The 27304-nt window shown below is 46.2% G+C and overlaps 1 protein-coding gene across 2 annotated transcripts in view; it reads left to right on the top strand.

The window, feature by feature from the left end:
• Positions 1-27304, top strand: part of SND1 (staphylococcal nuclease and tudor domain containing 1) — a 2092018-nt gene that overhangs the window by 1561342 nt on the left and 503372 nt on the right. For both annotated transcript variants that reach the window (XM_078677758.1, XM_078677762.1), the window contains exon 17: positions 14392-14580. In XM_078677758.1, coding sequence (XP_078533884.1) covers positions 14392-14580 — 189 coding nt within the window. The remainder of the gene's footprint in view (positions 1-14391; positions 14581-27304) is intronic.

Genomic DNA, 27304 nt, shown 5'->3' on the forward strand with positions numbered 1-27304 from the left:
CATCTAACGTTGGCCTAGATCTCCCCCTAAAAGTGGCAGATGATGAACTGCACTGGCATCTGGAGCACTTGTAGTGGGGTGCTATCCTGTGGCATCTGCTCATTAAAATAACAAAGCTTCTGAAAAATCTTGGTGTTAAAACTTGTGTGATTTTAGCACATTTGAGAAACCCCCTTCTGCAGTGAAGTATGGAGTAGGCCTCATCCATTTTTGTCTTAAGATGACGCCCAGTGGTGCATTTCGGGGGAGAGGGGGTGTTGCGCTATCTCTTTAAAAAATATATATATATATATTTTATCTCAGATTTATTTAGACACAAACCTGGCCCAAGGGCATTGGATCACTTTACATAAATACTAGATAACAATCCACAAGGTCAGGTTAATTTTATTATAAGCCTTGGAAATAAAGGGATTTGCCCAGAATCAAAGGATGTTGAGCCAAGGCTGGACACTCAGACCTGATTTCCCAGATCCAAAGTCTGCAGCACTGGTCGTTATACCACATCCATTTTTCTCACGTTGTGTGAATGTTATAAACAAGTGGTATGTTTGTGTATGATTACCTATACTGAGGACATTATCTGTTGAAATGGCTTTGTGAAGTAAAACGAGCTGCAGCAAATACAGAAAGGTTCACTCGGATGCTTGCTTGAAAATACTTGCAAGGGTTCATTTTAAAACTAGACGTAGGCACATTCTTCAGTACCTTTGCACTGGTGCATAAAGAGGGGGAATGATTTGAAATAATACATATAGACCAGTACTTTAAGACTCCCCAAAAATAAGTTTGCAACCCACCAGTGGGTCCCAACCTACAATTGAGAAACACTGATCTAATGTTTGCCCACTCCAGGAGAGAGAATTGAATCCAGAGACTTCCTAGTTATGGTATACACCAACCCTTGCATTCAGGCAAATATGTGCCACAGAAGGTATTTTAACTTGGCTGCATGAAAGTGTGATGTAGGGGCGTCAGACGAATGCAGGGAAGATTGGTTGTTCACCTTCAATCCTGCCTGCTATTGCTGTTCCAGAAGTACCTGAGCTTTTTGCTGCCTCCTCCTACCATGTTGCTGGCTGGGGTCATGTTATGTCAGCGAGTTGGAGGAATCTGAGCTTTTCTTTGAAGTATGAGTGGCTGAGTTCATGAAGTATTACCATCCCATCCCATCCTCTTTCCTGACAGACTAGCCATAGTTCTTCCATAACATGGGACCTCATAATAATGACACTACCTTCCATCAGCCCATGAGCTTTGCCTCACATTGATTTTGTCCTGGCACAACCTCCCAGTGACTAGCACCTGCTAGTAATCAAAGTACTTTCCAAGTGCCTGTCGTCTTTGGCCCTAAAAATGTACCTTCTCCTGACACTGTGTGGGTAGATTGCCGGTGTGTTGAGCATTTCTTGCAGTGATTGCCTTCTTTAGAGGGCCTCGCCTGCTTGTGTTCTTGGATTCCATCTCTTGCAACAGCTCTGCCCGCTCACCCTTCTGACCATCCACTACCATACAGCCCCTGAAGAGACTGAACTTCAGCTATGGGATTGGGTTTCCTTTCCGAGTCGCCCAGTGCACTGACGCACCCACTCCCTCCTCTAGTACCGTTGTATCTGGAATCGGCCTTAGGAAATGAAGCCAAGCCAGGGCCTGATCCACACTTATTGGTAAGTGCATCTCCATCAGACTCCTTGACCTTGACATGGGGAAGCACTTTATACATCTCGCTGAACACGCCAGGCTAAAAGCATTTTCAAATCTCTCCGGCTCCCCTGCGTTGAGCGCCTCCGTTTTTTCCCTGGGCAGCGAAAGCCTTTCGAAGACCTTGACGTCCGTGTCTAAATCTGAGAGCGAGAAGCCAGCCTCTGGACTGCCTTCCCTGCTGTTACAGCTAGATTGGCACAAAACACTCCATAACAATGGAAAAACTCAGCAGCAATAAAAGAAAATGCCCCCCAGGGACAGTTTTATCTTTTTTTCCTTACAGCCCAAGATGGATGCCAGAACATGGTGGGCCGTCGAAGCCACGGGCCACCAATTTGTTGCAGCAAAAGGCGAGGGGAGGAAAATTGTCAACAGAGGGGGGTGCGGTATTGATTTCTGAATTCGGCACGTCCGTCATCCAGGGCATGAGAATAGACCTGTGCTTCTATCTGAATGTTGCTTTGATGTGTCCTGCGCGTGCCCAGTTCCTTTTCCTTTCCTGCATCTCTCCTGGCAGTTTTGCAAAGAATATTGGCGTGCTTGTCTGTCTGTTGCCAGCAACCACGTTTGACTATATTGTCATGCTGTTCATTTTACCCAAGAAAATGTGTTATCGAGTTTAGAAGGCTGGAAAGACGAGTAAATCCACCTTGGATTTAAACCTGCAACTTTTTCATGAAGGAATTCGTGGCCTGTGATGAATTGACAGGTTTCCACAAAAGGCTGGGCTTACGCATCTAATTTCAGGCTCATGCCTAAAACAGTAGGCCCATGCGTAAGCTTCAGAAAGCATTTACTCTATGCTCGATCTCATAGTCAACCTTGGCCAGCAGAGCTACTACTAGGGGGCTCGGGGATCTCAGACCCACCCAATTTCCTCCCATTAATGCATTGGTAGGGATTAAAGCCTGCAGATTGCCATAAAATCTCATTCTTGCTGTAGCAGGGCCACTGCTCAGTTTTTCTTTCTTACAGGTTCTGGGTTTTATCCGGCTTAAGAACCCTGTTTTACATCGAAGGACATCAGCTGGCAGGTTGTCGAACCTGTAGTAAGAGCTTCTTGCGTCCGATCGCAATCAGTCCTTGCAGGACTGAGACCACCGTCGTCCTTTCATCAAGCAAATGTTATAAAACATTTGAGGTACCACAATTAGAACTGACAAATTGTCTTTTTTAAGAGCCACCGTCTTGCATTTGAAGTATTGTGGTCTCCTTGAAGGCTTTCACTCAGTCCCCTTCACAACAGTCATGGGTGGGAAAACACCTCGACTCTACCTCTGCCGCCTCCAGGCATCCCTTGTCTCTGCCTTTTGACATCTCCCCACCCGGCCCCTGCATCTAATGTCTGTTTAATCCAAAGCCCCGACCAGCCGCCGCCACTCTGCTTTCGCCTCTACATTGAATCCTTTCTGCCTCTTCTGTCCCCTCTTTTTTGCTGGGATCTGCCTCTGATTTCCCAGACAATGCCGCCACCAGTCAGTCTGAATCACCCCCTTAGGTTCTGCCCAGGATTCTATTCCTGTTGCCTCCAACCCCCCGAGCCCCTGTTCCCCCATCTGTTGTCTCCCCCGCACTAGGGATCTGCCCCTACCATTTCATCCTTAAATCCGGGGTGATCCCTTTGAAGTTATAGCTTTGTTTTTTAATTGTAGGGTACTTAAGTCTGTGTGGTTGTGGAAGCCTAACTAACGAAAACCTCTGCTGTTCAGATTGCCATTGATCTTTAAATGGACACGCACACTTTTAGTGACATCTCCTGTAACATTAGTAAGATGTAAGAGGGGTGTAACGATGGTGGAAATCTGTCTGTCCTGGGTTTGAGAGTGGCGTCTTTAGTCATTCATTACTTATAAGATCAGCTGTCTGATAATCTGTCCCTGGAATAATCTCCATTGGCCATTGAAGCTTCGTTACAGAAATGGAACTGTATGGAATTAAGACCCTTTTGTGCTTTAACGGCTAGGGCGCTCGACCTCGGACCTGGGGATCTGGGTTCAAGTCTTGGTAACGACGCCAAAAATCCCGTGATTCTGGGCAAATCACTTAATCTCCCCGTGCCTTACAAAAATGAATGTGTGTCCTCATGTAACGTAACTGGTGCTATATAAAGCGCTCTGATACCTGATTCAGTTCGGGTCAAGTTCGAGCTATATAAAACTCTGCAAAAAAAAAAAAGGACAAGCAACTAGGTCAGGGCTTGTACTGGGGAAGGTGGTGCAGAGACAAGGAAATGAGCGCTAGAGACTTTAGCTGTTGAACACAGACTTTGGTCTACTCCTGGCCCGCCTGGACAAATGGGTGCATCTCCCCATGGATTCCGTCCTCTTCTGCGCCAGCTCTATGAGCCCTTGGAAGCAAGTTACTTCATCTCAGCATTAAGTACGATTTAACAATTGCACAGTTATAACTAGATTTACTCTAAAAATACGCAACAGAACACAGGCTGCAGAGGATCAAGGAAGACTGCATGGCTCAGTCTTCTTGCGAATGGAGTCTGACATCCCGCAGTCTGCGCGAGGTACTAATAACACAGGGGAGTGCAGGAGGCTTTTGTTAAGCAGCAGAATATTTTTCTGCTGTAGAAATCCATTTGAGCAGCTGCATGCTGACTGTGATTAGATATGACTGCCTGGATCGCTGGAGCTGCCACTGCAGTTTTAGGAGCATCTTTGTCTTAAAAAGTGCCTGGCAATAGCAATCATAGCCTGTGTCGACCGAACCTGCCAATTTTCAACACCCTTTTTTTTGGGGAGGTCACCCATGGGCGTCCATTCGATGACTGGCGTACCATCTCTTGATTTTAGTAGTTTCTGATCTAGCACAGTGTGTTAGAAAAAAGCGTGAAAGGAGCTGTTCGGGCCTATCATCTGCAACACTGACCCTTATGCCCATCCAGCTGTGGATGTGAGTGTTGCAGGTCCATACCCTGAAGTCTCATCCCTAATTTTATCCCATTACATCCTCCACCACATCGTTAGCTGAGCTGTAAGTCTACAATCAGTGCCATCCTACAAGAAATCCTTCTAATAAGCCCTTATACTCAATACATGCGTACCTTGCAGTTTCTGATCTGCACTTAAATCTTATTCCTGGTTTAGGACCACTTCTGGCGCACAGTTAAGTCTCATACTGACTCATTTTGTGTGTACATCTGATTCCAAAGCGCGTGTTGAAACTGCTTTACCTGAGTTCTCAGTCCTTTAAGGCAGGTCTATAGAGATCATATGCTCTCTCTGCCTTTCTGGCACCTGCATATTCTCTTCTGGATTACCAAACCGGGAATAATGCGTGAATGATTTAAGATGGCTGGGTTTCTAATTGAATTCAATTTGTGACCTGCTCCATCTCTGCAGATTTTATAGTAGAACTTTCGGCACACTGGGCAGCTACCTTGCCACCTAACTGTAATGTTGAGTTTTTTTGTTTTTTTTTACATTGCTATACACATTTATATGGTGCACATTCTTCTTTTGGGGCCTTGCAGCTTCAATTGGGTTTGGTACCTTTCTTGCTCGCCGGGGTTTTGATGATCTTATTGCAGACTCTAATCTGGTGTTTGTGAATTGTAGTAAGCAGTTGGCACTTTGAGGATATTTAATGTTTAGTTGTTAGATCCATCATACATTGCTGTGTGTAACCTCCGATCTAGCCAGTGTGCTTACATGCTTAACTAGGTGGTCTGCCATGCACGTAGCAAACCAGCTATATGTATGTGCATATATGTGAATAGACGGAAGGTGTCGGCAGTAGGCTGGTCTGGACTGTTGGGTGGATATTATGCGTTCTGTTTGGAAGTGCCCTACGTTATCTTGGTGGTAGGGGGGAATGCCATTCTGGGCATAGCTTTTGACCGTTGCACATTAAAGCTGGTGATTGAATATTTGCATTGCTTTTATTATATGAACGGTGGGGTTGGATTTCTGTGGGTAATTTGCTTCAGACACTGACTCTAGCAGCGTCCTGCGGTGGCATGTCAAAGGTGATGATGGAATTGTTGGGGGGCTAGAGGGACTGCAACCTGGGATTATCCCAATTGTGTGCCGCAGGGCAGGGTTAGTGCTTTCCTGCCTATTAATGCGGACACATGTTCTTTGTGGATCGATTTAGTTTGTCTATTCACCTTCCTGTGTTTTTGCAAAAACAATAACCATTTTAATTATCTGTTGGATTGAATTTCACATGTAATAAATGCAAGCTAATACTTTTTCTACTAAAAGTTGTTTGCTAATCTCGATTGAGTTTGTGTCTCCTCTGCTCGTTTTCTACTATCTTTCTGCTCGTTTTCTGCCCCCTTTTGCCCGCAAATTTCTTTTTTTACTCTTTCGGCTAGATTCTGACTTGGCTCTTTGATGGAGACGTCTCCTCCACAGCGCTCAGATACCCCTAGGGGTGACAGTGCAGTGCTATACAAATATTGATTGAATGAGTTCACTTCATCCATTGAGTGATAGTGACCCTGCTAGCGTTCTGTTACAGAGCTCCACTTCCTGATGTGTGCTTCAGGACTGATTTTTCACCATGGCTGTGGGGTAGCAATTGCACTCTGTTGTATGCTTTATGGTACATTTTGGGCACTCTTACATGTAATTTGGGATGTAAATTACCTCTATGAAAGGGAGACTGTTCCGTCTGTTTGTATTCTTTGTGAATATTCCTAATTACAACAACATATGGCTACAAGGTTTTTTGTAAAGACTTAATGACATGTAACTAACGCAACCCAAAGCTTAACACGATTTGTTGTCTGGTGCATAATATCAATGGTTGAAGTGCAGGGAAAAAGGATGGGAACTTTGATCGTGAATGCAGTGAGGGCAGGGTTGAAAGCTGGCCAAAAATGACCAAATATTCTATTACCTCTGCAAGTAACTGCATAAAAATACTTCACACACTTAAATGAAAAATAAATAAATGCAAGTTAAACTGATCAGTGGGCGATACACATTTTTTCTGTCAAATCACAGTTGCTTACTGCAATCACAGCATCTATATATGTATGTGTGTGCGTGCTCTCACACAACCAGAGAGTCACATAATTGAATACAAGTTGGCGCAGTGGGCAATATTGGCTTGAGTATTTGAATTGCTACGAGGTTCTAGCCTGTGGCAGAACAATGTGAGTATATGAGGTTACGTATGAGCTACGTATAAATTAGGCTGCTGTAATATTTGCAAAAAAGGTTGAGGACCTCATATACAAGGCCCTAGCGGCACTTTTGCTCCGCTGTAGTGTCACTTTTTTGACACTCAGGATTTTCAGATTGCTGCTGCATATTTACAAGGCCACGAAAGCCCCTTTGTCTGGCTTTCCATGGCCATGTAAATACGAGCCCCTTTCATGCAGAACACTTCGTGAAACAGGCGTTTCATGGATGTTGCTGTAGGTGTTCCTGCGCAACACCATCTGCGAATCTGCAACATTCCCAGATTTATGAGGAATCGTAAACCTGTGAATCGATCATCACCGCAATGCAGGCACCCTTGCAACATGGCACAAGGGTGCCTGGCTTGGCGCTATTTATTTTTTTAGTGCCAGTACAGAGGTCAGTATAGGAATGCACCGTATTCTTTTGAATACGGCGCCTTCCTCCACTTTTAGAATGGCACGACTCTCCAAAATTGCGGCACCACGCTGTGACGTTCTATTGTAAAAGAGGCCCCTAGTGTTTACGCTCAAGCAATGACTGTCAAACTATATATTTTAATAATACACAGTGAGCGAATGTAGCCAAAGCAAAACATTTTTGTAAGGGTCCTTTACGCAGACTTACTTCAGAAGTCATCTGGTGACACCTTTACATTACATTTTCAAGAAAATACTACAGAAGCTCCCAAGCAGCCCTTACATTTGCGGATTAATCGGTTTCAAACATCTACATATACAGATCTTCAAGTGACAGAGTTGAGGTGTTTCATTGTCGAACCACTCCATGAAGGGAGGGGTCTGGCACTCAGAATTGCGTTCTCGAAGGGCCAAAAATGAGTGGTCAAAATCCCACGCCTCTGCTGGCAATGGCAGGGAGGCGAGATCCGTCCTTTATACAATCTGGATCGAGCGGACTGAATCAGTCATAACTGTAAAGGGTTAATAGTGAGCTCTTCAGGGTCGCTCTCTGCCACTTCGCTATGTCCTTGCCCATTTCATTTTCTTCTGAGTCCGAGCAATCCCACGCTGCTTTCTAGGAAGTGCTCGCTCGGGCAGAAATGATTACTTAATAAAAGCACCGTCACTCCCTCTGAGCCGCCCCTCCCCACCGCTTGCTTGTCCGACCTTCCTTTCCTTTACCTTCCTGCAGATATGGCTTCTTTGATGTTAGGAGCTGCTATTTCTTAAAAGCGCTGGGTTTGTCTCTGACCTTTGCCATGGTGAGCTTCGGGGCCATGGCTGCACCCGTTGACCAGAGCATAGCAACACTACCACTGCGTTTCAGAGGAAGAAACCACTGGAATACTTGCAAATCATCGATTTTTCCTCCTACATATCATTAGATAATTCACACTTCTCAGAAATTTGATGGAATTCACCATTCAACGGGATTAGAAAACGTATTTATTGCTTTGTTTTTTAATTTCATGTCTTTTCTTGTTTACACCGTTAGATTTAAAGGAGCATCCAACTTCGAGTTTATCCATGCACGGCTGAGTTTGTACCAGTTAAGTCTACACACAAGGCTTTAAGTAGGATGAAAAAAGTGGGGGTTTTCACAAGCCAGTACTATTAGCTTTGTCAAGGATTGTTAGTTGTATATCATGAATAAGCAACATCCACGTCTTCGTAGTTATACCATATTTCAAATGCTTCAGTTCTGAAATGGCGAGACTGTAAAAGAACTATAACAAGTCTATTAAGTTACATTTTAGGCAGTGAAGTGTGGTACTGCTGCAGAGATAAGATTTGTTTTTTCATCCTGAGGAATTGAGAGCCCGATGGGGATCCGTCTCCGCACCTTTTTAGAACTGCCGGTGCTGAGCACTGACATGACACTTGAAGCCCTGCCTCAAACTTATTCAAGGCTCAATTATATGCAGTTAACGAAGTCCCCTCTTGTACATCCGTTCTTATAAAAAAAATATTTTTCGGCTGTTCAGTCAATCAACATAGTTTGGTTGAGGAAACTATCTATCAGGCAGTCCGAGTTAATGAATATGCATTTTATTGGCATGTTTGTGGCTGTGGAGAGGAGTACCCTCACCCAAAGCTTAATTTGTAAAAGAATACGTACTGGGCCCATAGTTTTGCTCAGAAGCCGTGGTTGGTGCCACGGATTGTCTGAATACCGAGTAACAAGACTGTGTTGTCTTGATTTTGCCTCATGCCTCTCAATTCACCCTCAGATTCTCTCTAGAAGGTTTGTTCATTCTCGCGTTGTTGAAGTTTTTCTGTCTTTCTTTTCCCGTATGTGTTTTTATCACTCTTGCTCTGTATCAAATTCTGATGAGGAGAAAGACGTGCCAGTGATCCCCACCTTTAATCAGCGACTCAAAATTTAGCACATCCCACATCCATTTTAAGAACACTAGATCTTTCAAAAGCCAATTTATGGTGACCACCTTGCTGTGTGGGAAAATTAACTCTTCCTGTACCATCCTAGAGTAATCTTATGAGCACCCTGCAGGTGGTAGAATTGTTTTAGCAGATTGCCCAGCATCGTTTGACATGCCATCTTGAATAAGCAACTGTTAGGCCTGGCATCTTTTGACGTAGTTTCCCCTGTCTTTTTGCTTCTGACCTCCTGTTTTTGACTGTGCTGAACTTTGTGCACTTCACCACTGCTGACCAATGCTAAAGTGCATATGATTTGTGTCTAAATTGTTATGGCATTTGGTTTTTCCATGATTGGGCTATCGGATTTTCTAATAAGTCCCTAGTACAGTGCACTGTATGCGCTCAGGGCCTACAAATCAAATGCTACTAGTGGGGCTGCAGTATTCATTGTGCCACCCACCCAAAGTAGCCCTTCAAACCGGTCTCGGGCCTGCCACAGCAGAACCTCTGTGTGGAGTTTTAAACTGCCATGTTGACCTGGCAAGTTCACCTACTTATTACAGCTAGAGTGGTGGGAGGAGCTGACACTTGCAGCTGAATAGGGTTGTGCCTGCCCCCACACAAACAGCTGTATACCACTGTGTAGTGTGTCTGAAGCAAGGGCCAGGAATAGCAGGAGCTTATTCACTACAAAGACCTTTCTTTGAAGTTTCCCTACTTCAAAGGCCAAAATGGGTATAATTACTGGACCTCTGACACCATATACTCAGAACACTTCTGGACTGAGGACATTCTGCCAGGAAGAAGAGCTGATGTATTTCCACTTTGCTGTTTGTTTTGCAGTGTTGGCCTGCTGCTTCTTTCGTGGGCGTGAGAGGACTAAGCTTTGCTCTCTAAATCCAGTTTTCTAAGGGCTTGAGTTGAGCTTGGCTCATGTTTGAAGTCTCAGGGCAATCAAAGACTTCACCTGCAGCACCTGAAATCCTCTGCTGAGAGCCCTACTCTGCCAAAGTCAGTTCCTGGGCCTTTGGAAGTGTGGTCAGTGGTGAAAAGAGAAGAAACCAAGTAACTTGACTTCGAGCATGACTTCAGGAGCTGGCGCCGCTCTAAAATACCACCCGGCTGCCTGTACTGGAGGCATGGTCCCTGCTCAACGCAACAACCTTGATTCACAGTGCATGCCCCGATGCTGTTGCAGTGCCTCTGAAGTATCGCCACCATGTAAGTCTTGAGTACTGCGTCACCGAAGTCCATGACGCCAGACTCTGCAGCACCTGTGGCCCCGTGTTGGGACATTGACACTGCGAAGTCAATGCCTCACTGCTTGTCCCTCTGAGATCCATCGACACCGCACTGCCATCAGAACTGATGCCTCGCTGCAACCTCTGCATCACCTCACCTGCTCCTCGCAGCATCCCAGGGTGTCAGCGGCTCGACGACTCAGCACTGCCTCTAGGAACCTATGCCTCACTTGCTTCTGTGACTCCTCACTTTCGTTGTGCAGCACACCGTTCCCAAGCGCCAACAACCTGCATAGAAGTAAGGAACTGACGCCACGCCTGCCTATGTGATGCCTCACCTCCTCGGTGCTGTGCAACGTCAGTGTTACTCAATGTTTCCAAGGTACGGTACCGTAGTGTACGGGGGGCTGGAGGACTCTGCAGTCGGCCTGAATTTTTTTTATTTGATTCAGTCAAGCATGTCGAAATAGTCCTGATTGGAGCTATTGCACTTCTAAGTGCTATATCTGCATTCACTCTTTGAAAATTCGTATATGACTTGTGTATCTTGGATCTTTGTTGCTTTGGTCTAGTCTTACTCAGATAAATATTGGCTATTTTTCTAAACTAGTGGGTAATACTTTTTCCTGTGTTTTAGTGTGTGTGTGTGTGTGTGTGTGTGTGTGCGTGCATGCACACAAATACTTTACATATTGCCTCTTTAGTTTAGCCTGACTGCTCTGAGTCAAGCTACCAAGGGTGACAGCAGGTAAACTTAGTGTGTACTACACTTACCCTGACTATGATTGTGGGTCTCTACTTGGACAGGAGCCTCCCTCTGTCAACTAGAGACCTCCATTTCTAACAGCAACCAAATTCTTCACCTTACATGTGACTCTAGCAGCCTGAATTTGCAGACAGATAGGCTTGCTTGGAATCTCTAGCTAGTGCAATCTGGATGCTCAGATGTTGAGACACAAATGTTTAGAGCTTATTTGTACCATCAGTTGTGACCTGCACTGCTCCCAGGGAGCAGTGGCCCACGACTTAGAGCATGCACCCTTGTTTTACCCTAGGGCTCTTTGGTGTCCTGACCTATTTATGCCATTGGTTTACCTTTCGATTTCCAGTTCTTACTTTTGTGGTAAAGTCAAAATTAGCCCTGCGCGGAGTTCGCAGAGTTTAGTGTGACCAAAAAACTCTGCCACGCTAAGCGGAGTTCCGCAAGCGGCAGAGTACATTGGGTCATACCGTTTGTGCAGATTTTTAGGGCCTGGGATTAGCCCCTTGCTGGAAAATCACCGCTAACAGCACCATGCGCAGCACAAGAGGTTGATGCTTCTTTCTGCCCCTCGAGTAGATGCTCTACTTGAGCGGCAGCTTCCTCCACGCGAACGGAAGGTTTCTCAGCTTGAGCGGTTGCAGCCAGCCGCGACTGCCCGCGTTGAGAAAACTCACCAGGAGGTAGTCTGGAGTAAGATTTTCCTTGCTCCCCAATGCAAGGGAGAAAAAACTCTGCGAGCGGAGTTTCATGCCCAGACCAAGTCAATATTCCATAGTGGTCCTTTTACTTCGAAGGGCTCTTGTGACTGAATACTTATTCTTCCCGGCATAAATGAAACATTTTTGCTGAAGTATTTCCAAAGGTGAGGTACTCCTAAGTGTCCTTCTGTTCAGGCACTTGAGTGAGATTTGCGTTTACACAAACGACCTTTGCATGAAGATATATTCCACTTGGTATGTTTTTTTATTCTTTTAATGCTATCTTTTCATAATTGTATGCATTTTCTGTGGTACCTCGTGCTTGCCTCTCCTTCTGGGTAGTTAAATCCTGTAAAAGTGATTTGAATTGGAATTTGATTAATTCTCGACCTTGAGACGGTTGACAGCCTCTCCACTCCCCGCCTCTTCTCCCTTACAGTCACCTCCTCCAGGCCTTCGTTTTCTTCCACTCAGGAGCTGCTGCGTTCGTGGCACGCTGTGCGGACTGACTTGGCATTAAGCCTCTGCAGCGATATAGTGACACAATCCATGCTTAATGAATGGATTTCCAACAGCAGCGAGGATGATGGTACTGGGCAGCTGGAGAGCAGAGATTCGATCAAAACAACTAAACTGGAATGTAAATGTCAGTGCAACCCGCCCTGAAAGATGCCAACAATCTCCATGTTAGACCCAGACGCACCCTAACCCACTCCTTTGAGAGTTAAATGACTCATCACAGCTCATCTAACCAACCCTTACCTTTGCATTTGTGGAGCATTATGTACCCTTGCTGTGTATCAGTTTGGTTTTGGGCTGCGGGTTCTCGACCAGCCTCTGGGTCCTCTGGCTGGAAATCTGTCCAACCCAAGGAGTCAGACAAGGATCTCTACTGACCCCCCCCCCCTCACTTATGTCCACCAGCTTCATCCAGCAGTGTAACTCTATGCTACCGCTTCTTCTCAACTACCTGCGTAAGCCACAGTAGCAGTGGTGGTGGACACCTTGAAGAGTTGACTACTCACAGGGTCTCCTTGCATTTGTTAAAGCAATATAACAATGTGATGTTGACGAAAAACTTTTTTCAGTGCTATGCTCCTCAGCCCACTAAAGGACCAAGTGATGCAAAATGCTGTGGCCCTGTCATAGTTGCACACCTGGATTTGTAGATCCAGTCATATATGTGAGATTAAAAAGTAGACGTCCCCGAATGTAAAGTGATTTTCCCCAAAGAAACAAATCAAATTAAAAACCGTTAAAAAAAGGCTTTACCTCTTTTACGGGTCCTCACATGGCTGTGGGCTGCTAGGTCACTATGTTTTGGCAGATAGCAGTATGACATTAAATTCGTTTTTTACACAGTTATGTTTTTTTGTATGGTTTAACAAAAATATACTTTTTCCAGAGTGTAGGTTGTGTCTGCTAAAGTGCTGTGCATGTGTTCACTTGGCATATTTATACTTCTGAAGTACCAAAAGACGGTTAGTAGTACACCGGTTTATTGCCCATTGGGTGCTCTGCAAAGGGCTAGACCAGTCTGTCCCATTTGTGTTAGATCTTATGAGTCTTGCAAGGAGCTATAGTTGGCATCTCACCTCATTCTGCTTACTCTGATCATCACAAAATGTAATATGGCCCTTCACCATGGTGGGGTCAGACAGCAAGCTTAAACATCTCATTTGCTTTCTAGACCTTAGTAGCTCCTCGCTGAACAGCTTTCACCCCCTCCCTCCCGGCTTAAAGTAGCTTTGTGTTTTCTTAAAAGTTATTTAATTTGAGTACATATTAAAATGTGTATATCTAAAGGCCTGACCTCTCGTTTGGCGATCACTTTTGTAGGAGTTGGGAAACCTTTTTCACTTAATTCAAAGGTGCGAGATGGGCAGTGTCGCTTTACTAGTAAAACTCTTAGATGCTTCAGTAACGACGAGTTTCTGCTTCTCTGCTTACTCTTTAGATGCGTGGTAGAATTGTCAAAATTATCAGAAGCTCCCGAGGCTCTAGAAATAGACTGCATGCTAATCTAAACGCTCCTGCAGGGAGCCTCGAGGCACCAGTCTCTCACTCATGTTTCTGTATTCCCGGTGGGTTGGCCTTTAAATCCTTAAACGGTGAAGGACAGACTCTTCCACCCTGGGGTCGGAGACTATTGTTATTTTCTATTAACTTAACAAGTTTTGCAACACATGAAAGGGCTGTGTGGAATAAATGACTACCAGATAGCCATTGTTTTTCTTGAATGGTTGATCACCTATCTAGGTTTTAAGAACTTGGGTTTCTGCTTCATAGAGAGATTTACATTGCAATAGCTGAGTTGCAGTCTGTTTTGCATGTCCTGAAGTAAGTGTCCTCTGTGTATTGTGACCTTTTTTTCTGCTTTCTACTCTCATGTTTTTGTAATTTACTACAGCATTGATTGAGGAACCTGTAGACGTTTCCTTGGACAACAGTTTGGGCTTGTTCCTTTTTAAGTAGCTCCTTCTTTCTTCTGTTTTCCAGGTGGAAGTTGAAGTAGAGAACATGGACAAGGCTGGTAACTTCATTGGCTGGCTGCACATCGAGGGAGTCAACCTCTCGGTGGCCTTGGTGGAACATTCCCTCTCCAAAGTCCACTTCACAGCAGAGCGCAGCGCGTACTATAAAACCCTGCAGTCCGCTGAGGAGCTCGCCAAGCCCAAGAAAGAGAAGGTAAGAGGCACATGCCAATCTCCCTGTTTGGACCAACGGTCTTATGGTATAAAACTGCTGTTCTAATAAATGTCTTTAAATCATTGGTGCTGGTGGCCCTACAAATGTCTTTGGTCAACTGTTGAATCGATCAGCAAGTATATTAGCTGATCCTTATAGTGTAGTGTTTTCAGTGCTGAAAATATACCTGCAACAATTGTGTTAGGTTTAATGTAGTTAACATGAATAAAATGCACACAAAATAGCCACAAGCATACGGTTGGAGTTCCAGGTAACTTGGCCAATTGTGATGGTCTAGCTACAGGAAATTGATGTCCTGTGCCACTGGAATAATGAAAATGGAGGATCGATTGTGAGGCAGGGTTGGATGAGTTCTGCAGCAAACAAAAGATCAAATCTGCAGCATAACATGTGAATGAATATGATTTATGCTACACATCCTGCAGCTTTATCAAGCAATGGCGTAACACACTTATGCGTTTATACAGAAAATAAAGGGGTTTAAACTAGATAACTAGACAAAATCAGAAGGTACATGTGCAGCGTTATTCACCAAACTGTACAGGCTTATTGCAATAAGAGGTGCACAAGCCTCCTGTTATGACCACAATAGTTGGCATTTATATTGCCACTTGTAAATCGGATTCTAGTTAATAGTAGAATGTGGGACTACTGGAAGTACCTACTTATGAAGGCGAGACGCTGCAGAACAGTGTGCCAGTAGACGATTGTAGTGTTTTACTAAGAGGCTGTTTGAATTAAAGACATTAGGCCTTAACAAATCTGAGTAAATCGTTTGAGATTCTTTTTCATTCCGACTGCCCTTTCAGAACACTGATTAAAACATTGTCTTCCACTGTTATTAAAAAGACTTTTATTTAGATGGTACTTTAATTTCTATGTAGAAGATAACATCAGTAGCGCTTGAAGTGTTTTATCTTAGTAGTAACGCGTTCATTCATAATACTTCCATATCTTTTACTTCGGTTATTCTGCTGATCTTAGAAATGGTACTAAAATGTTTAATTGTAGTTTGTTTGTATCTATTTTTTCTAAGTAGAAACATTCCTGTGTTCCTTTTTAGTAGCGTTTAAGGTGTAGATTCATGCTCCTGTTTGGCATTATAACCCAAAGGCACTCGTCGCCACCCACAAAAATAGATCTGTTTGTGGTCAAATTGTGCCGCTTTAGCTTCTGAGTAAACCACTCGCAGGGTAGACTTCTGCAGTGTCGTCTGCTGTATTGCATTGCACATGCAGCTTTTTGTGTGTATTTTTCAGTGTGTTTGGTCTATATTCCATTTTATTACCGAAACTTGATGCTCCAAAGGATGCTGTATTATGTAGCAAAAGCAGGAAACCCCTATTTGTCAGTAATGTGCTACACCTGCTGGTTCATTCCCACACAAATTTAGGCTTCTCAAGTAAATAGAAAATAATTAGTTGCAGAATGACAGAGTAGATTCTGCTGATGGCTTGAGTCTATTGTAAAGCAGTGCACTAATTGGTATAAATATACTCTGGGAGCCACAAATTGGGGGTCAGGGTGTGGCAGAGGAAAAAGAGTGCAGTCACGAGGCTCGAAGCTTGAAAAGCCGAGTCTGACAGTCAACTACACATTGATTTTTTAAAAAAATCTGCCGCAAAGAAATCAGCAACAAGGACAAACGTGACAGTAAATCTGTTCGTGCTTATTTAATGGGTCATAAAGAGGCTGCAACATAAAATATCTTTACAGGGTTAAGACACCTGCTGCAGAGTTCATTGTGTGCCCAGCGATTTTGAGGGGTTTGTGATAGCAGTACAATAACTAGTGGGTATCGCAGTTCTGGGAGAGTTCTTTGTTTTGTCCAATAACAGTTGTGACTCGTAAAGCAGCATAGAATGTTAATGTTCCTCCTGCAAAGCACACCATGTAACACGCAGATGACAGAATTGTCTTTTATTTCGATAGGTAAGTGGGCTACTGCTTTTCACAAGGAGATCATTTTGTTAGTTCCAGTTTATTCATTGCAAGCCTTTTAAAGTAGCACAGTGCTCTATTTACGAGTATCAAGGAGCTGCAAGCAAACTTTAAGTCATGGGTCCTTTTTGTGTTTTTTTTTCCTTCTGTTATTCTAAGATTGCAATGGAAACTTCCTTTGGAAAGTAACGTCTTGTTGATATGGACAATTGTGCTCATTGGCTTATGTTTTTTATCCTGACTTGTGCCTCTGTGATGTAAAGCGCTCTGACACTCTACAGTAGGAAGAGTAGCGCTGTACATTTTTTAAATAAAACATAGGTGCCATTTATAACAACAATTAATAACTTGTGTAAGCAGATGATTCTTAGATTCTTGCACTGCAAGCACATCTCTTAAATAAGGAATTGAACAACATTAAACACCTTCCTCCAAATCATAGTTCTCTTAAGTACTTGTGAAGTGAAAACAAGCTGTGCGCCTTTGTTTCCTTTCATTGCATTGGCGTCTAGGTGTTCGGGTGCAGATGGCTCCCAGCCAGGATGATGCTTGAACAAAAGTGGGGCTGATGGCCCTTTAAATCAGGTCTTTGTTATGGTCGTGTTGATGTTAAAATAAGTGGGCCACCTCGCTGCCTGTAGGTATCTGCTCTGAATGGACAATGTGGGGGCAGAGCTGAATTATGTTCCGTGTCAGAAAATGATTCCAGGACAAATTCAGCATGTTACCCTGGAAAATAGCTATGGGAACCTTGATCCAGCTGGTTCCACGTACTTTCAACACTGTTGTAAATGTGTTTTTCACAGGGAACGTGTGGCAGATAGAATTCCCTTGTTTTGACTGTATGGAACTAGACCCAGGTGTCTAGCGTCACAAACTCGCCGACGTTCTCTTCTAATGTATATAAGAATTGAACTTTAAGACTAGTGTCCTTATCCAACAGGAACCAACAGCGGAATTTTTCAGCATATTACATCCAGAATAATTCAATCAAATGTTAGCAATTTATTTACGCTTACGAAAACGCAATAATTAAAGTAAGCAGGCCTACATGTAAATTATTCTTTTAATAAATAAGTATGATTAATCCAAACTGCAGATGAATAATGTGGGGTACAATTACTAACAAACATCACATACATTGTCAAAAGGCAACCACTTTGGCACTGTTTAGTTAGAAGCTCGGCATGTGTATAATCCTCCATTATCTTGAATAGTCCATTGAATGAATCATGTTGATCATGGAAAAGAAGACGATGCCTAGGCAAGAGGTGAATCTGTTGTTGACGTTTCGTCTCTTGTTTAATGAATAAAAGCGAGACCATGCTCAGGACTGGGTTGCATATAGTGTAAGTTGTTGAACCCTTTGCTATTTCTGAGTAGACGAGAGAATTCTATGTACACCATGACAACAAAAATAATATTGCTAGTTGGTGAAAATCCACAGCAAACATGAATAACACAAGTGTATCATCAAGGCAGGTAGCTGGAGTTTCTCTCCCGTGTCATGCACTACAGCCAGCATTGCTGTTGTGTGCTGGCATAGTTAGTAACATTTAAACCAATTCAAGCATATTAAGGTGGTGTAGTGGTGGTAACTGGTGGTAAATTACATATGCTGCTCTAACTGGAGCACGATGACTGGCTGTCACCAGATTCACTGGTAGGTTGGTTACTTGTGGCTAGCAGGTCTTGATGTACTGTAATTCTTTCTGTCAGTCACTTAAGTAGATAACCATTCCAGCTTGGACTGTTCGCCTAAGGTTTATTTCTTAAATAGTGAGGATTAGTCAGTAGGGTTTAGAAATGATACTGGGACTGCTTCCCCAGCTTATCCTTTATTGGTGATTATGTGAAAACGTGTCACGGATTACAACGTGTGAAGGTGTGAGCACCAAGCTGTATGAGTGCCACCATCTTGGCCGGCGTATCCTGTGCTGCAACGAATGAAATCTGCTGTTAAATCACAGCTTTGCCTCCTATAATAGAAGGAAGAGGCACTGCATCTGCAGGTACCAGAGACGAGATGAGTAAGAAATCGTTGTGAAGAAAGCCTAAAGTTTTATGACGATAAATATTTTTAAAGTCTCTGGCTGGATATCACCCATTGGTTAACTTGGATTCAACGAGTAACAGAAATTAAATGTTATTGAGGTCTAGTTTGAGCATTAGTTTGTATGAACTGACCATCTCTGAAATCTGAGGGGAAGGATTAGGTAGCTCATGGCAGTACTTTTACTAGGAGAGTAAAAAGGCTATTGGTGGTCACATACTACTTACCACCCTAGTTTCTCTACTTGCTTTCTTTCCACCCCACTGTCTCTTTACCCACACTCTTCTATCCACCCCATTCGATGTAGTGCTCAGCCTCCCTGCCTGTCCTGAACTCAGCTCCTATCTCCTTGTCCACTCTGCCGCCTCCCATCGCCCCAAGTCTATAATCACATCATGCCTCTGGCCGCCCTTGGGAAACCCGCTTGCTGCTGTTGGCTGCAGTGTCCCCGACAGTGGAGCGAGAGCTGCAGCAGGCTGATCTTAATCTCATCCAAGCTGTTCTGCACTACGGCAAATCCCATTTAAATAAATGCCTGATGTACGAGTAAACCTGCTTAAAAGAATGAATTTATTGCCCATCAATCTCTCCAGATGTTGTATTATAGCTTTAAAAAATGTCTTATGAGGCAAATAGCTGATAAAGATATAAACTTGCTAAATAGATGAACTGCCTCCCTTATCTCCCCCTGCTCTAATGTGCACCCACTTTGCATCAGAGCGGTAAATTATGATGCAGTCCTCGTCGCAGATATAAATCAGACAAGGGCCCATTGATGTCAGTAATATGTGCATTTAAGAAGGGTTTCATGGAATACCTAATAAAGGAGTAAATCTGAGAGTAGTGCATGGTGTGCGCTGAGCGTCATCCCAATGCTGCAGAATCATCTGCTGAAGTCTGTAGGTTCTGTAGATGGAGGTTCCCAGCCTCACTTTCTCATCAACTGTCTTAATTCCTAAGCCTCACCTACCTGTCTAATGCAAAGGTACCCTGGACTACACACCACGTGAGACCTGTCCCCCAAAGCCAGACCGAGTGAGGCTTGCTGGGTACATTCATTTAGGTCATTCACTTGCAGAATTGTCTCAACAGAATTGGTGTTCTACGAGGAATTTATTTTGTCATTTCATAGAACAATAAATACAGTAAATTCTAAGACACAAGCAAACATTCAAATGGTTTTGTAAACATTGCCACAATATTTCGATGCAGCCTTTTCCTTTTAAGTCAAGGTAAAGTTATTGAGGAGATTATCAAAAGTTGAATATACTTGGCATTATTCATGGTGCAAGGGAACTATTGTAATGGCGATTGTGGCTTTTTAGAGCACTACACATGCCAATACACAAGATTTGGGGTGCTAATAATCTGCCTAAAAAAATCCTTAAATCTGAAAGAAACAGTTATAGATACCTTACCTTGTAATTACCCCCAGGCGTCCGACTGGTCCTGGAAAGTTTTTTGTCAGCAGTACCCCAGCGTGTCGTAAGGTGGCGTCGGTCAGCTCCGCGTTGGTCGTTGGCATCGTGTTTGCCGGATCACGTCGCGGTAGCTACTTAGACACCGCCCACGCGCTCTGGCGTCAGTTCTTTCTTTTTCTACGCCAGCCAGCGCAGATCCGAAGAGAGCGGTACCTCCCGTCACTTTTGACTGACTTTCTTGCCGAATTTTGTCGACACGTTTTCAAGTCTTTGACTCCTGGTGCATGTCCGGGATGCCCGGCTCCAAGGCTTGCGGTTCCTGTAGCCGACTGATGTCAGTGACGGATCCGCACGACATGTGCCTGTTTTGCCTGGAGTGCGACCACGACCCCAAGTTGTGCTCCGAATGCTGGACCATGAACCCAAAGTCTTTGTGGGAGCGGTCCTGAAAGCTCCTCGAGGCCTAGCAGTCGGCGCTGTGTCGTTCGAGGTCCCGGTCACATGGGAGGTCACGGGACCAGTCTCGGAGCCACCATCATCATTCTTCTTCCTAGTCTTCGCACTCTGGGTCAGGTAAGTCAAAACACAAGAAGTTGAAGAAGCATTGTTGCTCTTCGACTTTTCCCTGACCGTCAACTGACACGATGAGGGATGTGGGTGGTGCCCCTCCCACGGCTCCACGTGCAGAGCCTGCAGGGTCAATTCTGGCTTTGCCTCCCTTCTCGGGACACGGAGCGACCCCTGCCCAGCTTTGTCAATTTTACGAGGTGATGCATGCCATCTTTGGGCAGCCTGACTCCGCCGTCGTGCCTTCCGGCCCCGCGGACTCAGCTGGGTACGCTAGGCCTTTGATGCCGATGGCTTCGGCCCTGGCGCCGCAGGGTCCCCTTGGATCCAGGCCTGGATTCGGATTCGCGCCTGTTGACCTTGTGACACCTTCCCCTGTGCCGATTCCACCGGCACCACGTCCGCAGCCTGCGTCGGCTGTGTCCCTAGCAGACATAGATCCCGGCCTCCACCTCGAAGTAGATGCGGGGCCGGCGCCGACGGGTACTTTTGTGCCCTTGTTCTACCCTGGCTCTTTTAGACAAGATTGGCAGCCAGAAGAGGGTGAGAAGGACTGGGAGGGGTCTGGAGACCCCCTAACTGACCAGTTAGGCTATGAACCGGACTAGAGGGAGGAACTTGGGGAAGCCAGTGGTCTGGTTACCTCATGAGACCTTGGCATGTTGTCTCCTCCTTCCGTAGCTACGGAGGAGGGAGCGTCTTACACCATGTTGTTGCGTAGAGTGGCCGAGGCTCTCCACCTTGAGCTACCTATGGTGGCAGTCAGAACTAACCTGACAGAGGTCCTTCAACCGGAGCAAGCTCTTCAGAGCCCCTGCTACTGTTTAATGAAGCCCTCACTGACATCCTTTTGGACCCCTGGTCCAGGCCCAACACAGGGGCTCCTGTTGATAGGATGATTGCCCGACGCCACCGCCCCGTTCCAGGTGACCAATCTTTCCTCTCCCAACACCTCACCCCTGAGAGCTTGGTGGTCCAAGCTTCTACCTCCAAAGGCGCATTCCCAAACGCACCGCTTGATAGGGAATCCAAAAAACTGGACAATCTTGGGAAGAAGTTTTTTCTTCCTCCAGCTTGGGACTGCGGTCGGTAAACATCGCATGTCTATTGGGCCGTAATACCCACTCTGTGTGGGATACGGTGGCGCAAGTGCTGCCTCAGTTTCCAGAGGAGGCCCGGGCCTTGCTCTCCTGTGCAGTTGCCGAGGGGAGAGACGTAGCGAAGTTTACCATCCGCTGTGGGTTGGATACTGTCGACTCACTAGGCAGGACGATTTCCACGTTGGTAGCCCTTCAACGATACGCCTGGTTGAAATCTACTGCTTTTTCAGGGGATGTCCATTCCACTCTTATTGACATGCCCTTTGGCCATCACCTTTTTGGCGACAAGGCAGACAACGCGCTAGAGCGCTTTAAGGACTCTCGGGCTACGGCCAGGTCCTTGGGCCTCTCCAACACCCACCCTCCGCAGTCTGCCTTAAGCCCCTTTCGTGGCTACAGAAGGGCTGCCCCGCCACATCCCGCCCAGAGCCACATGCCACCGCAAGCAGTTCAGCCCCTGCGCGGCCAGGGATGTGGAAACCACCGCCATGGTTCTAGAGGCGAGCGGGATGGCCAGTCGACCACAGCCCCCTCTGCCACAGCCTCCAAACCCTCCTAGTCGGACATTTCAGTGCCTCCAATCGCCAGTGGGCAGCATGTTTTGCCATCACCTCCCCCACTGGAGCACCATCACGTCGGACTGGTGGGTTTTGCAAATAGTCAGACGGGGCAAATCCCTCCCCTTCGAGACTACCCCTCCATCCATGCCATCTCCGTGCCATCGCATGTCTGAGGATCATCTAGCCCTTCTCCAACAGGAAGTTTCTGCACTCTTGGCCAGGGGTGCCATTGAACGAGTTCCTGTCCCAGAAGTAGGTTGTGGTTGTTATTCCCACTACTTTCTGGTGCCCAAGAAGGACAAAGGCCTGCGTCCTGTTGTGGATCTCAGGGATGTCAACCGCTTCCTCCGGAAGGAGAAGTTCAAAATGTTGACGCTAGCTCATGTCCTGTCTGCCCTCGACCCTGGAGACTGGATGGTAGTGTTGGACTTGCAGGACGCTTACTTTCACATCCCCGTCCTGCCAGCCCACCAGCATTACCTTCGGTTCACGGTAGGCCACAAGCACATTGTTTACCGCGTTCTCCTTTGGCCTTACCAGCACCTCTTGGGTGTTCACAAAAGTGATGGCGGTGGTCGCAGCTCATCTGCGCAGATCAGGGGTTCCAGTCTTCCCCTATCTCCACTACAGGCTGTTGAAGGCTGCCTCTCAGAAGCTCCTCTTCATCGGAGCAGTTCTGGACACGACACTGTTTCGGGTCTATCCTCCCGAACAGCGAGTCCGGGATATTCGGGCTATGATTCCGATCTTTCAGCCTCTATCCCGGGTTTTGGTCTGGATGACCCTCCAGCTACTGGGCCTGATGGCCTCCTGCATCCTGTTGTTTGACCATGCCAAATGGCATATGCGGGCTCTGCAGTGGGACCTGAAGTTCCAGTGGGCACAACATCAGGGGAACCTGTCCGATTGCATCCAGATCTCGGAGGGCACTGCACCTAAATTGCAGTGGTGGCTTTTGAACCAGGATTGGGTCAACGGTAGATCCCTCTCCCTTTCCCAACCAAAGTTCACAGTGGTGACTGATGCATCACTTGTGGGATGGGGCGGCCACATGGGGGAGGTGGAGATCAGAGACTTCCGGTCTCCGGTGGAGTCCGGGTTCCACATCAACCTTCTGGAGCTTCGGACGATTCGTCTTGCACTCAAACCAATCCTTCCCTCTGTCCGGGGAAGAGAAGTGCAGGTGTTCACGGACAACACCACCGCCATGTGGTACTGCAACAAACAAGGCGGGGTGGGGTTGTGGACCCTATGTCAATAGGCCCTCCACCTCTGAAAGCCAGGGCGGACAAACTCAGCCGCAGGTGCATGATGGATCATGAATGGTGTTGAAGTTGAAGTAGAAAGGTTTATAAAGCTCTCTACTACCAAGCGGTTTCTTGGCGCTTCAGAAAGAAATGAGGGGGGCAGGGGGAGAATTACGATAAGTATGCTAAAGAAAAAAGATGAGTTTTAAGAGCTGTACGAAAATCCATGTAACTAGGAATGGATCTAATCGCAAAAGGAAGCGCATTCCAGAAGAGGGGGGCAAGGATAGAAAATCTGGATCCACCAAGTTTTTTCCTACAGTAGCGGGGAAAGCTAAGGAGGAGCTGGGTAGAGGAACGGAGGCTTCTGACGGGTACGTAGGCACTGATCTTTGAACTGATGAAGTCTGGGGCCGTGCCGGCTAGTGACATAAAGATCAGGCAGCCCATCTTAAATAAGGAGCGTTCTAATATGGGGAGCCAGTGGAGGGTCTTTAACAGGGGGGTGATGTGGCATGATTTCGGAAGCCTGCAGATAAGGCGGGCCGCTTGGTTTTGGATAAGCTGTAGGCGGCGGCGCTCGTATGCAGGAATACCAACATACAGGCCGTTGCCATAGTCCAGGCGGACTAGGATCATGGCCAGGATGATAAGTTTAAGGGCTTCAACAGAAAAATAACGAGAGATTTTGCGAATGGTTCTGAGGGACAAAAAGCATGAAGAGACCACTGAGCTGATCTGGGGGCGCATAGACAGATCTTGGCTGATTTTAATGCCCAGGGTTTTTACAAAGGCAGAGGGAAGGGGAGGGGAACCAAAGGTGGGGGGCCAAAAGGCAGAAGTCCAAGGATTAGAAGGACCACCGGTAAGAACCAACTCCGTCTTATCGGGGTTCAGTTTTAATTGGTTGAGATTCATCCAGTTGTAGATGAATGTGAGCGTGGAATGGAACTTAGAAATAGTCAGGAGAAGAAGAGATTAAAAATGAGCTGGAGGTCGTCGGCATAATTAAATGGGGTGACCTCCATATCCTGTAACGCAACAATAAGAGGGTGTATGTAAAGGTTGAAGAGGAGAGGGGAAAGGGACGAGCCTTGAGGCACCCCGCAGGAGACTGAACAGGTGGGGGCGAGAAAACCCTCCAACCGCACGGCCTGGGTGCGACCCGCTAAAAAGGAGGTAAGCCAGGCAAGTGCCGTGCCTCGAACGCCGGCGCCCCCGACACGGTCAAGAAGAATGGAATGATCGACCGTGTCGAAGGCAGCAGACAGGTCGAGGAGGACCAGAGCCTGTGGGGAGTTGATGTCGGCATTTCTCCTGAGCTCATCCACCACGGAGAGAACAACAGACTCCGTGGAGTGTGCAGGTCGAAAGCCAGCCTGGTGAGCAGCCAGGAGATGGTTAGTCTCAATGTAGGTGGAGAGAGAGGAGGTGATATGACTCTCCAAGATCTTACCCAGAAGCGGGAGCAAGGAGATGGGCCTAAAGTTGGAGCGAAGAGAAGGGTCAGCGCCCGGCTTTTTAAGAATGGGAATGACCGTAGCCGATTTGAACAAGTCAGGAACAACTCCCTGAATAATGGAAGTATTGAGGAGAGTGATAGGGGGTTCGGGGCAACTGGAGAAGATCTCTCTCAAGATGTAAGCGGGGCAATGGTCCGCGGGGGAACCCGTCTTGATTTTTCCTAGCAGAATAAGAAAGGCCTCCCTTGAAATCAGAGGAATTTGATCCAGGGGAGGGAGGGATGGCGGCGGTAAAGGACAGGAAAAAGAGGGAGGAGGTGAAGGTATGTTGCTCTTAATGACTTTTTCATTGAGAAAATAACCACCATTGAGAGCATTACAGAGAGGTTGGGAGGGGATGGGCTTGGGGGCAGCTCTATCAGAGGCTGCTAACTGATGTACGATCGTAAAGATCTCTTTAGGTTTGTTGGCCACCTGTTGTATTTTCTGAGAGAAATATTCCGATTTGGCTGCCAGTATAGCTTTTTTATAATCCCGAAGAGAGATCAAATATTGAACCTTAAGGTCAGGGCAATATCTACATCGCCAGTGGTGTTCAGCCTGTCTGAGCGCTCGTTTCTGGGAATTGAGATCATTGGTGAACCATCTGTTTGCATCATGGGGGCGGCGTGTTCTAACCCGTTTGAGAGGAACAAGTTGGTCACAAGCGGCAGATAGCCAGCTATTAAGGGTGGTCACCTGAGTATTAGGGGAAAAGTCTGCCAGGGCAGGGGCAGAAGAAACTAGCGAGTGACCTAAAACAGCCAGGTCCACACGGTTCCAATTTCAGGCCCAGGTGTTTTTAGGGGGGGGAAGGAGTATTGGTCGCTCCCAAATCGAGGGAAAATGAAATCAGAGAGTGGTCCGACCAGGCGCAGGGGAAAACAGTGGGAGTGGAAATTAAGTGATTGGAAGACCACACTTGGTCAAGAGTGTGACCATGTATGTGGGTAGGGAGAGAAATGTGAGAGGTAAAGTTGATGCAATGGAGAGTCTCCGAGAAGTCTTTGGACATAAGGTCCTCACGAGGGTCACCCGGCCAAAAGTTGAAATCTCCTAGTAGAAAAACTGCGGAGTTATTGACCACAAGAGTGGCCAGCAGTTCCTGTATGGCCAGAATAAAATAGGCCATTGCTGGAGGTGGTGTAAGGACTCTTTCAACAGTGGGGACAGCCTTGATTAGATCTATTCACCACCGAAGAGAACAAGCAATGTCAGCAGTTCGGTGCATTGGAATTTCCAAGGTGGCACTCGCTCAGTGCCGCTTTTCGTCGTGAGTGGCGTTGCAGTCTTCTATACGCCTTTCCGCCTTTACCACTTCTGCCTAAAGTGCTGAAGAAGATCAAGCGCAACCGGGTCCAAGTCAATATTGTGCCTCCAGATTGGGCTTGAAGAGTCTGGTACATATGGCCATCGACCCTCCGATCAAACTGCCTCTTGAGGAGGATCTTCTCTCGCAGCAGCAGGGGACAGTCCTCCAACCAAACCAGTCCAGCCTCCACCTCCTTGCGTGGAGATTGCACGTCTTCAGTTGGCCGTTTGACCTGCCTACTGAAGTCTGTGATGTTATCTTGGCAGCCAGGCTTCCCTCCACTAAGATGGTATATGCCTGTAGATGGAACAAATTTGTGGCATGGTGCGCATCAAAGACTGTGGATCCCCTTTCTGCCCCTCTTTCTGAGGTTCTCTTGTTCCACCTTTCTTTGGCCCAGCAGGGCTCTGCTCTGGGCACTATAAAGGGCTATCTCTCGGCCATTTCAGCCTTTCTTAGGCTTCCTGATCAGCCTTCTCTTTTCAAGTCCCGTATTGTAAATCGCTTCCTTAAGGGCATTACTCATCTTTTTCCTCGTTTTCCCTTCATAATTCCCCACTAGGCCTTGAAATTGGCTCTTACGTATCTTATGTGTGCTCTTTTTGAGCCACTACATAACTGTCCTCTCAGGCTTCTGGCTTTAAAAATTGCCTTTCTGTTGGCCATCACCTCTGCACGCAGGGCGAGTGAGCTTAAACCTCTTTCTTCAAAGCCTCCTTTTCTGGACAAGGTTGTCCTTTGGACTCGTACCATCCTTCCTTCGCAAAGTGGTTACTCCTTTCCATATTGGACAGACCATCACTTTGCACACCTTCTTTCCACATCCTTCCAAAGAGGAAGAAAGGCTCCACCGTCTGGATCCAAAGCGAGCACTTTCATTTTTTCTGTATAGCACATAGCAATTCCGGGTGGCTCACCAGCTTTTAGTTGGCTACGTGGGGGCCAAAAAAGGTCGGGCCGTGCACAAACGGACCTTCGCTAGATGGGTCATATTGTGCAT

The sequence above is a fragment of the Lissotriton helveticus genome, chromosome 1_1 (genome assembly GCF_964261635.1).
Source record: "Lissotriton helveticus chromosome 1_1, aLisHel1.1, whole genome shotgun sequence".
Taxonomy (NCBI): Eukaryota; Metazoa; Chordata; class Amphibia; order Caudata; family Salamandridae; genus Lissotriton; species Lissotriton helveticus.